At 42.3% G+C, this 11,710-nt stretch overlaps 1 protein-coding gene across 2 annotated transcripts; it reads right to left on the bottom strand.

Annotated features, from left to right (window-relative positions):
- Nucleotides 1-1,018: 1,018 nt before the first annotated feature.
- Nucleotides 1,019-10,453, bottom strand: haus4 (HAUS augmin-like complex, subunit 4). Of its 2 annotated transcripts, none has more exons than XM_023983996.2 (9): nt 10,021-10,453; nt 9,625-9,764; nt 8,395-8,526; nt 6,097-6,237; nt 5,538-5,634; nt 3,596-3,741; nt 3,382-3,512; nt 3,158-3,226; nt 1,019-1,494 (listed from the first exon to the last, which is right to left on the bottom strand). In XM_023983996.2, exons 1-9 carry the CDS (start codon nt 10,088-10,090, stop codon nt 1,311-1,313), a joined length of 1,110 nt encoding a protein of 369 aa, XP_023839764.1. In that variant the 5' UTR covers nt 10,091-10,453; the 3' UTR covers nt 1,019-1,310. The 2 variants fall into 2 exon arrangements, with proteins under 2 accessions (XP_023839764.1, XP_023839765.1); XM_023983997.2 differs by having other exon boundaries at nt 10,116-10,204.
- Nucleotides 10,454-11,710: the final 1,257 nt, after the last annotated feature.

Here is an 11,710-nt window from a genome sequence, read left to right as displayed (position 1 = left end):
CTTATCCAGAGCGACTTACAGTAGAGTGCATACATTTTATTACATTTTTACATACTGAGACAAGGATATCCCTACCGGCCAAGAGCAGACGCTCTTATCCAGAGCGACTTACAGTAGAGTGCATACATTTTATTACATATTTATTTTTACATACAAGGATATCCCTAACGGCCAAACCCTCCCTAACCCGGACGACACTATGCCAATTGTGCGTCGCCCCACGGAGAGCCTGGGCGCGAACCCAGAGACTGGTGGCGCAGTGGCCCTAGACCACTGCGCCACCCGGGAATACAACATGATCCAGCCTATAGGCAGTATCTCAATGTGTGTGAAACGCTTGATAGTGTATGTGATGTAGAGGTCTACTTTCTTGGGGACCTGAATATTGACTGGTTTTCATCAAGCTGTCTGATCAAGAGAAGCTTCTCACTGTAACCAGTGCCTGTAATCTGGTTAAGGTTATAAAACAATCTACCAGGGTGTTTACAAACACTACAGGAACAAGATCATCCACATGTATTGATCACATTTTTGCTAATACTGTAGAATGTTGTACTAAAGCTGTATCCGTAAGCATTGGATGCAGTGAACACAAAATAGTGGCTAAATCTAGGATAGCCAAAGCTCCAAAAGCTGGGCCTAAAATATTGTATATGAGATCATACAAAATATTTTTGCTGTGACTCATGTGGATTGTTAAAAATATTTGTTGTGATTAATAACAAACATCCAGATGCTGCACTTGATGAATTTATTAAATTGCTTCTTCCAATTATAGATAACATGCACCTGTAAGAACTGTTAATGTTCCATGGATTGATGAGCAATTGAAAAATTGTATGGTTGAAAGATGGAGCAAAAGGAGTGGCTAATAAATCCATCTGCACATCTGATTGGTTGACTTACTGCAAATTGAGAAATTATGTGACCAAACTCAACAAAAAGTAGAAGAAACTGTATCATGAAGCCAAGATTAACATTTGAGTACTTTAAGTTAAATTATGGGCAGAAAGACAAATTCATCTCCTTATTTCATCAAATCAAATGGTTTATTCATCACAAAACAATTATGTTGCCAATTATTTTAATGATTACTTCATTAGCAAAGTGGGCAAATTTAGGCAGGAAATGCCAACAATTACATGAAAATGTAGGATTATGAATTTACTGTTATGTTATATCAGAGTGGGATTATTAAAATGAACAACAATCAAGACAACACCAGGTAGAGAAGAGAATTCTCTTGAAAACATCTGGACAAGACTCAACTGTGTTTTTCTGAAACAGAACTGTCGGATGTCAATTCCGAGTTAGTCCGTGTGCTGAGAGAATTCCTTCAGAGCCCAACTCTTGGTGTCAATCTCCTGACGCAGTCTGGAATATTCCTCAGCTAGAGCCTCAAATTCCTTGCCAAATATCTCAAAGGACGACAGTTTGCACTCCACAGACTGCTTCTCTAACTGGGAGGCATTCAGCTCCGTTTCCAGCTTCTCCCTGCAATGAAGACACACAAGAACAAGGACTGAATGAGAGAGGCAGGCAGGTACAATGAACAAAAATATCAAATGCAACAATTTCAAGATTTTACTGAGTTACAGTTCATACAAGGAAATCAGTCAATTGAAAAATTCATTAGGCTCCAATCTATGGATTTCACATGACTGAGAATACAGATATGCATCTGTTGGTCACAGATAGCTTTTTAAAAAGTGTGGGCGTGGATCAGAAAATCAGTCTGTATCTGATATGACCACCACTTGCCTCATGCAGCGCAACACATCTCCTTCACGTGGAGTTGATCAGGCTGTTGATTGTTGCCTGTTGTCTCACTCTTCAATGGTTGTGTGAAGTTTCTGGATATTGGCGGGAACTCGAACATACTGTCGTACACACCCATCCAAAGCATCCCAAACATGCTGAATGGCCATGAAAGAACTGGGACATTTTCAGGTTCCAGGAATTGTTTACAGATCCTTGTGACATAGGCCGTGCATTATCATGCTGAAACATGAGGTGATGGCGGCAGATGAATGGCACGACAAGGGCCTCAGGATCTCATCATGGTATCTCTGTGCATTAAAATTGCCGTAGATCAAATGCAATTGCGTTCATTGTCCGTAGCTAATGCATGCCCATAACATAACCCCACGCCACCATGGGGCACTCTGTTCACATTGACATTAACAAACCGCTCACCCACACAACGCCATACACGCTGGCTGCCATCTGCCCAGTACAGTTGAAACCAGGATTCATCTGTGAAGAGCACACTTGCATGCCAGTGGCCATCAAAGGTAAACATTTGTCCACTGAAGTCGGTTACGACACCGAACTGAAGTCAGGTCAAGATCCTGGTGAGGACGACGAGCATGCAGATGAGCTTCCCTGAGACAGTTCTTACTGTTTGTGCAGAAATTCTTGGTTAAACAAACCCACAGTTTCATCAGCTGTCCGGGTGGATGAACTCAGACGATCCCGCAGGTGAAGAAGCCGGATGTGGAGGTCCTGGGCTGGCGTGGTTACATGTTGTCTGCGGTTGTTAAGCTGGTTGGACATTCTGCCAAATTATCTAAAACTACGTTAGAGGCAGCTTATGGTAGAGAAATGAACATTAAATTCTCTGGCAACAGCTTTGGTGGACATTCCTGCATTCAGTATGCCAATTGCACACTCCGTCAACTTGAGACACAAGCATTTCCCTACACCCGCAATAACATCTGCTGAACACGTGTATGTGACCAATAAATTTGATTTGATCTGTGGCATTGTGTTGTGTGACAAAACTGCACATTTTAGAGTGGGCTTTCATTATCTCCAGCACAAGGTGCACCTGTGTAATGATCATGCTGTTTAATAAGCTTCTTGCTATGCCACACTTGTTAGGTGGATGGATTATCTTGGCAAAGGAGAAATGCTCAGTAACAGGCTAACAAGCTTTTTGTGAGTATGGAACATTTCTGGGATCTTTAAACATGGGACCAGCACTTTACATGTTGCGTTTACATTTTTGTTCAGTATATGTGGCCATGCTAGAAAAGACAGAAGCTAACTCCTTGATCCTGCTTTGTAGTATACCCCTCTGATGTTGAGATCCCCTATAGTGGTTGATATGATAATGACGTATTTAGTTGCTGGGCAGTGGAAGCATTTGACTCACCTTATTTTTTTATGGGCAGATATTGTGTCTGCTGTGTAGGTATCTAGCTGAATTTCCAACATCTCAGCTCTGTTGTGAAGACAGATAGTTAAGGAAATGTAAAATATATATGAAAACTGAACATTACTGATTGACATGCATGAAAAACGAATTCCTAACACGGTGAATTGCATTTGAAGGATCCCATTGTACAGTAGGCATGAACACAGGGGGGACTATCGCACCTGATCTTTTGCATGATGATCTCACATTTGGCCTCAAAGTAATCAATCTTTTTCCTGTCCAGCTCTTTCTGGGCTTTCAGCCTGTGGTCCAGGATCAGGGACTGGAGAATCTGGATGCACCCTAACAGCTCCTTGAGAGAGAATACGTTGATCGTGAGTGAAGATCACAACATGTGAGACTAATACATCTAACCATGTGGTGAGCGTCTCTTACAGAGAGGTAGCAGTGAGTCTGCCTTTGCAGCAGGGAGGCACTCTCACGGCTCTTCTCCTTCAGACTCTCTGCTCTTTTCCTTTCTCTCTCCAGGAGGCCAGACAAGCGAGACAGCTTCATGTTCTTCAGCCCTTCACTCTCATCCTCTGTCCAAGAAAGAAGAGGAGTGTTATGTTTCACAATTCACACAGGTGAGCTGCTATGCCATAAAGCCAAAAACTGCCACATTATGCCATAAAGCTAAATAAATACTGCCACATTTGCTAATGCCTGTCAGTGTCCATTACATAGTAAGACACTCACACACAGTCAGAAGTAAGATCCTATATATACAGTGGGCTCCAAAATTACTGGCACCCCTGACTGGCAATGCACAAACAATATTTAAAAAATAAACAATATAATTATAGAGAAACTCAAAATACCAACATGTGAGAAATACTTTATTAATGTTTCAATGGAACCCACCAAAATCATTTATTGATTTAATTAAAAATCAATGTCTTCCAAATCATGGATTCACAATTAATGGCACCCTTAAAGATTATTGTAAATAACATCTACCAAAATTAAACCAGGAATAAAATTCCACTTATTTATGTTTATCTAAGTCTTAAGGAACTATATTGAGGCATTATATCACTTCCTTTTTCACTAGGGTATAAAAATGAGGTAACACACATGCAATATCCCTTTGTCATCCAACACCATGAAGAAAACAAAAGAACTGGCAGTTTAAAAGAGACAGATGGTCGTATACCTTCATACATCCGGTAATGGCTACAAGATCCACAAACGATTGAATATACCACTGAGCACTGTCAGAGCAATTATTAAAAAACTCTAAAGATATGGAACAGTTAAACCTCACGGGTAGAGGACGCAAATGCATTTTGCCCCCAAGGATAGGGAGGATGGTGAAAAAAGCAACAAAATCCCCAAGAATCACTGTGAAAGCATTGCAGGCCTTGGTGGCGTCTTGGGGTCACCAGGTTTCAAAAATCACCATCAGACGCCACCTTCACAACCACAGGCTTTTTGGAAGGGTTGCCAGAAGAAAACCCTTTCTGACCCAAAGACACAGATGCAAGCACTTTGCCAAACGTCACTTAAATTATGACTGGAAGAAGGTGTTCTGGTCAGTCAGAGACAGCATCGGCATGTTTGGCGTCGAAACAGAGATCCATACAAGGAGGCACCACATACCCACAGTGAAATATGGTGGTGGGTCAGTGATGTTTTGGGGTTGTTTTAATTCCAGAGGTCCAGGGGCAGTGGTTAAGATTGATGGCGTAATGAATTCCACCAAGTATCATGCAATTTTGGCTGACAATCTGGTTGCCTCTGCCAGAAGGCTGGGACTTGGCTGTAGGTGGACTTTCCAACAAGACAATGACCCAAAACATACCTCAAGATCCACACAGAAATGGTTCTGTGACAAAATCAATGTTCTGCCATGGCCATCTCAGTCGCCGGACCTCAATCCAATCGAAAACCTATGGGCTGAGTTGAAGAGGGCAGTTGATAAGCGCAAACCCAAGAATGTGAAGGATCTTGAAAGGATCTGCATAGAGGAATGGTCCAAAATCCCTCCAAATATGTTCCTTAACCTTGTCAAACATTACAGGAAAAGACCTCATCCTGTTATTCTTGCCAGAGGTGGTTGCACTAAGTACTAAATGAGGAGTGCAATAATTATGAAACCTTGATTTTGGTGAAATGTATTTTGTATTAAATAATTTTGGTTGGTTCCATTGACACATTTATCAAGTACAGTATTTCTCACATTGGTAATTTGAGTCTCTCTATATAATTATATTGTTTATATATTTTTTTAAAGTATTGTTTGTGCATTGCCAGTCAGGGGTGCCAGTAATTTTGGAGCCCACTGTATATATAGGCTACATGTCACCGTTTTGGTAAAAATCTGCTGTATCTTTACCCCATTCAGGCTGATAGTAGGAGAGGACGCTGAAACATTTCTTCTTCAGATGCTTTTCTAGTTCTCTAGGCAGTCGCTGTTTCATTTTCCATACATCCTGTTTAGAGAAACATGAATCATTCCAAGAAAATAGTTCATAAAACAAGTTAAGTTTGTGTGGGAGTGAGAGCAGTTACCAGAGCTGTAGAGAAGCAGTGTGTGTGTGTGATAGTGTACCTAAATATGAAAAGCACTCGCACATCTGAGATTACTTGTTGCAGGTGGATGGGAATTATTAGATAATACCTTGAAAGAAAAGAAAAAAAACACAATGCGCTTGCTAGTACATCTACCATCCTCTGACTAGCTGTCTCGGCTCGAGCCATTAACTGTCCCTCTCCATCTTCGGAGGATGCAGCTTTCAAAGGCTTGGCCTCTATTGGTTGACATTTCATGATATATTGCTTGTTTTTTCTTCTTCTCTTGAACCGCTTTTAGATTCTATGAAAGCGCTATAGAAATGTAATAAATGATTATGAATAGATTTGAAGTATCAGGCTCATGGACAAAGAGTACCTACCTGCTCTTGTGGCATCAGCTCGAGCACCTGTTGTGCACTCAGCCCTAGAACAGGAGGCTGGTCCTGGCTGGCGGTGGCACTCGGGTCCAGCTGCCTGACACACTGGGCTACCACCAAACACTGCTCCACAGTCTCATAGAACTACCAGGGGAAAACCAGAATTAGGTTTATTCTAAGATTATACAGTACTATGAATGATCAATTTCAACAAAAGTAACATTCCGGGAAATCAAAGTCACAATGGGTGGTTAAACTACTTCAATAATGAACATCTTAGTTACAGTGCATTCGGAAAGTATTCAGACCCCTTGACATTTCCACATTGTTACATTACAGCCTTATTCTAAAATTGATTAAATTGTTTCCCCCCCTCATCAATCTACACACAATACTCCATATTGACACATCAAAAACAGGTTTAGACATTTTTGCAAATGTATTTACAATAAACTGAAATATCACATTTACATAAGTATTCAGGCCCTTTACTCAGCACTTTGTTGAAGAACCTTGAGCGGCGATAACAGCTTTAAGTCTTCTTGGGTAGGACGCTACAAGCTTAGCACACCTGTATTTGGGGAGTTTCTCCCATTCCTCTCTGCAGATCCTCTCAAGCTCTGTCAGGTTGGATGGGGAGTAGCGCTGCATAGCTATTTTCAGGTTTCTCCAGAGATGTTCGATCGGGTTCAAATCTGGGCTCTGGCTGGGCCACTCAAGGACATTGAGACTTGTCCCGAAGCCACTTCTGCGTTGTCTTGGCTGTGTGCTTAGAGTCGTTGTCCTGTTGGAAGGTGAACCTTCGCCCCAGTCTGAGGTTCTGAGTGCTCTGAAGCAGGTTTTCATCAAGGACCTCTCCGTACTTTGCTCAGTACATATTTCCTTCGATCCTGACTCATCTCCCAGTCCCTGCCACTGAAAAACATCCCCACAGCATGATGCTAGCACCTCCATAGGGATGGTGTCAGGTTTCCTCCAGATGTGATGCTTGGCATTCAGGCCAAAGAGTTCAATCTTGGTTTCATCAGACCAGAGAATTTTGTTTCTCATGGTCTGAGAATCCTTTAGGTACCTTTTGGGAAACTCCAAGTGGGCTGTGCCTTTTACTGAGGAGTGTTTTCGATCTGGCCATTCTACCGTAAATGCCTGATTGGCGGAGTGCTGCAGAGATGGTTTTCCTTCTGGAAGGTTCTCCCATCTCCACACAGGAGCTCTACAACTCTTGTCAGAGTGACCATCAGGTTCTTGATCACCTCCCTGACCAAGGCCCTTCGCCCCCGATTGCTCAGTTTGGCCAAGCGGCCAGCTCTAGGAAGAGTCTTGGTGGTTCCAAACTTCTTCCATTTAAGAATGATGGAGGCCAATGTGTTCTTGGGGGCCTTCAATGCTGCAGAAATGTTTTGGTTACCCTTTCCCAGAGCTGTGCCTCAACACAATCCTGTCTCGGAGCTCTACGGATAATTCCTTTGACCACATGCCTTGGTTTTTGCTCTGACATGCACTGGCAACTGTGGGACCTTATATAGACAGGTGTGAGCCTTTCCAAATCATGTCCAATCAATTGAATTGACCACAGGTGGACTCCAATCAAGTTGTAGAAACATCTCAAGGATGATCAATGGACACAGGATGCCCTGAGCTCAATTTTGAGTTTATTCTAAGGTATTTCTGAGACTGTGGCGAAGATAACCCTTCCAACAGGACAACGACCCTAAGCACACAGCCAAGACAACGCAGGAGTGGCTTTGGGACAAGTCTCAATGTCATTGAGTGGCCCAGCCAGACCCCGTACTTGAACCCAATTGAACATCTCTGGAGAAACCTGAAAATAGCTGTGCAGCAAAGCTCCCCATCCAACCTGACAGAGCTTATGAGGATCTGCAGAGAAACTCCCCAAATACAGGTGGGCCAAACTTGTAGCGTCATACCCAAGAAGACTCGATGTCAAGGGTCTGAATACCTATGTAAATGTGATATTTCAGTTTTTTTTCCCTAAACCTGTTTTCGCTTCGACATTATGCGGTATTGTGTGTAGATTGATGAAAAAAACAACAATTTAATCAATTTTAGAATGAGGCTGTAATGTAACAAAATGTGGAAAAAGTGAAGGGGTCTGAATACTTTCCGGATGCACTGTATATCATTTTGCATTAATGGGTGTAAGCTAAAGGGATCATACTACTACTGCTGCTACAGTAAGTGTACTGTGTGCTGCTCTGCTAGACATGCAACAAGAATAGAGCAGACTAGAGTTCTGTATAGCTGAGTCAATTGAGCAAAGAGTATTGTTCTGTATTGTACCGTGTCGTCCTCTGGGGCCACAGTGGAGTGATGCTTTCTGACACAGTGCTCCTGGATCATCTCCTGCAGTAGCCTGTACATGCTCTCTGAGCACAGCCAGCTAAGCCTCTGTGTCTGCAGGTCCCTCTCAGCCTGGATTAAAACAACAATCTCAGCCATTTAAAGCCATTCCCACAACACGCACCCTCACAGAGTAGTCCCAAGTCCAAAACATGGTCTTAAATAGCAACCATGACTATGGCAGCTCAAATGACAACACTCCAGTACAGTGTAATAACACAAGTCTAATTTCTCACAGTAATAGAAATGCAATTGTATTATTATGAGATGGAGAATTTAATGCTTTTGGATGTACCAACATGTTTAAATGTGAGCCTGAGCCAAGCACTTGTTTAAATATTATTATAATTTTTTCATTACTTTTACCCCTTTTTCTCCCCAATTTCTTGGTATCCAATTGGTAGTTAGTCTTGTCTCATCGCTGCAACTCCCGTACGGAATCGGGAGGCGAAGGTCGAGAGCCGTGCGTTCTCTCGAAACACAACCCAACCAAGCTGCACTGCTTCTTGACACAATGCCCACCTCCCGCCAACCCCTTCTTTTACGCTACTGCTACTCTCTGTTCATCATATATGCATAGTCACTTTAGCCATACCTACATGTACATACTACCTCAATAAGCCTGACTAACCGGTGTCTGTATATAGCCTTGCTACTCTTATTTTCAAATGTATTTTTACTGTTGTTTTATTTCTTTACCTACACACACAAAACATAATGTGAGCTTTCAAGGATGCTATAATCGCACACACACACACACACACACACACACACACACACACACACACACACACACACACACAGTAAGTAAGCATTTCACTGTAAGGTGAAACACCTGTTGTATTCGGGCACACGTGACAAATAAACTTTGATTTGATTTGAGTCGCTAATGCGCGATGGGACAAGGACATCCCCGCCGGCCAAACCCTCCCCTAACCCGGACGACGCTGGGCCAATTGTGCCCCGCCCCATGAGTCTCCCGGTCACGGCCGGCTGCGACAGAGCCAGGATTCGAACCCAGAATCTCTAGTGGCACAGCTAGCACTACGACGCAGTCTTAGACCACTGCACCACTCGGGAGGCCACTTGTTTAATTCTTACAATATGTCTTGATATACTAAGGTTTGGATCATTTATTGATGATAAGTTGTGTGTGTGTCTGTGTAGTACCTTCTCCAGCTCTCTCTTCAGTGTGACAGTAAGGCCAGTGCGGTCCACATGCTGTGACAGCGTTGCCAGGAGCTTGCAGAATAGAGGATGCTGGGTCAGGTCTTCTTCTGTCAGCTGACACAGTGGGAATGAGGCAAGGACTGAAATACAAAGTTGTTACAGGTGAAAACATGCATAATGATTATGGTTTGATGTATGCTACCTCCAGGATGACACTACCATACTTCTCAAATTACCAAAACAAAAAGTATTGACTCGACAGCTAAAAAGTAGGCGATATACACTATTGTGTGTTAATCTAGTTACTAGCAATGACGAGAACATCAGAAATAGGCTAAAACATTGCTATGACACTTTCACTTGTCTTTATTGCAGGCTGATTGCAAGATGGAAAACCTTGTTGATGCAAGTCGTCTGCTTTTCCCAGTGATGAAACACTCGCAGAATCATCATACGTGGACATCATCACTTGACCAAAGACCCCTCCTCACCTGACATACAAAGACGCTCCTGGATAAACGTAAGACTCTAATAAAAAAAGTATATGATACCGGTCTACCGTTATCAAAAGAACACAAACTAGCCTAGCAAGCTAGCTAGCTGTCTTGTGTTGATAACGTTAGCTAGACGTCATCTGATTCGTTGCAACACAGCAGAAGATAGCTAATGTTAATCAGATTGTAACGGTTGTTTACACAGCGTGTAGCAGAACATATTGACAAAACAAACTAAAATCGTTGGCGACCAAACTTGGATGCAAATAACAACTGACTGAGCTGAGCTAGCAACTTCCTTCTCCAGCTCCCGCGCTTCTGTGCAAACAGTCATCTGATTGGTTAATGCCACGAGGCATTCAGGGTAAAACAGGAAGGCAAATCATAACAGCAGCCCACAGTTCTGATACTTCAGTGGAGCCGACCCACCTCTGGTTACGTTCATATACACTTCAGGGGTTACATTTTTATCAGATATGATCATCTTTTTCTGAACAGATACAGAAACATGGCACACAGAAACATGGCACATTGTTTCATCTTAAATCACATGTGGATTAGTTTAGCTCAGTCAGTCATCACCAATGTTGTACTGTATCACCCATGAAAATTCACGAAGTGATATTCCTAAAGCCGGCAGATGGCGATATTGAGTAGTTTCATCTTCGACCGGCAGATGGCGATATTGAGTCGTTTCATCTTCGACTCAGTATCGCCAACTGCCGGCCTTTGGGCTAGTGAGCTGGTACATTTGTAACTATTTTTGTTCTATTCACTGAGCTGGCCTGGCACTAGCTTACTCCTTGACCCATTGAAGCTGTTGGTTGGAAGAATCCAGTGACAATATAACAATAATAACAACACATATTACAGTCCCATGTCTGATCATCATAAACAAAAGTACATCACAAAATAATTAATATAGAATGTGTGCGTGCATTGATGTTGCAGAAAGACAGCCACAAAGCAAAATATTTATTTTCAAAACAGCAAATATACTGGTGGGCATAAATCTGACTATTTCTCATGCAAAAACTATTGCAACATATGGAGTTAGGATATATCTTTAAAATATTGTGGGGCTCAAGAGTGGTGCAGCGGTCTAAGCCACTTCATCTCAGTGCTAGAGTCCTCACAACAGACACCCTGGTTCGAATCCAGGCTGTATCACAACCAGCTGTGATTGGAAGTCCCATAGGGCGGCGCACAATTGGCCCAGGTCGTCCGAATTTGGCCGGGGTAGGCCGTCATTGTAAATAAGATTTTTTTCTTAACTGACATGCCTAGTTAAATAAAGATTACACATTAATATCCCCATGGTGTAACTAATGTACAATGATCTAACACCTGATGTAACAATAACAATAACTTTCCAGGAAAGATATAACCATTCTCACAAGAGCGTACATCTACTTCAGAGTATTTCTCATGTTATGCAAACCATTGCAACATATTAGGGGTTAGAGGCTATGAGTAAAGCCTTGCTATTGTGGTAATTCCTGTCCACACACTTGCAATTAAGCTGATGTAACTAACGTACAATTTACCTGATGTAACAACTAACTTTGATTACCTTAGGCTTACTCCTTTAT

Source organism: Salvelinus sp. IW2-2015, linkage group LG4q.1:29 (genome assembly GCF_002910315.2).
Source record: "Salvelinus sp. IW2-2015 linkage group LG4q.1:29, ASM291031v2, whole genome shotgun sequence".
Lineage (NCBI taxonomy): Eukaryota > Metazoa > Chordata > Actinopteri > Salmoniformes > Salmonidae > Salvelinus > Salvelinus sp. IW2-2015.
The sequence above is the reverse complement of the archived record's forward strand: the minus strand, read 5'-3'. Positions and strand labels throughout refer to the sequence as shown.

Excerpts from the sequence above, each read along its gene's own strand:
- haus4 (XM_023983996.2), bottom strand. The coding sequence starts at position 10,090 with ATGATGTCCACGTATGATGATTCTGCGAGTGTTTCATCACTGGGAAAA. Across the intron at positions 9,765-10,020 it reads AGACGACTTGCATCAACAAG|TCCTTGCCTCATTCCCACTG; the intron begins GTTTTCCATCTT and ends TTTGTATTTCAG. Across the intron at positions 3,227-3,381 it reads ATCATCATGCAAAAGATCAG|AGCTGAGATGTTGGAAATTC; the intron begins GTGCGATAGTCC and ends TCTTCACAACAG.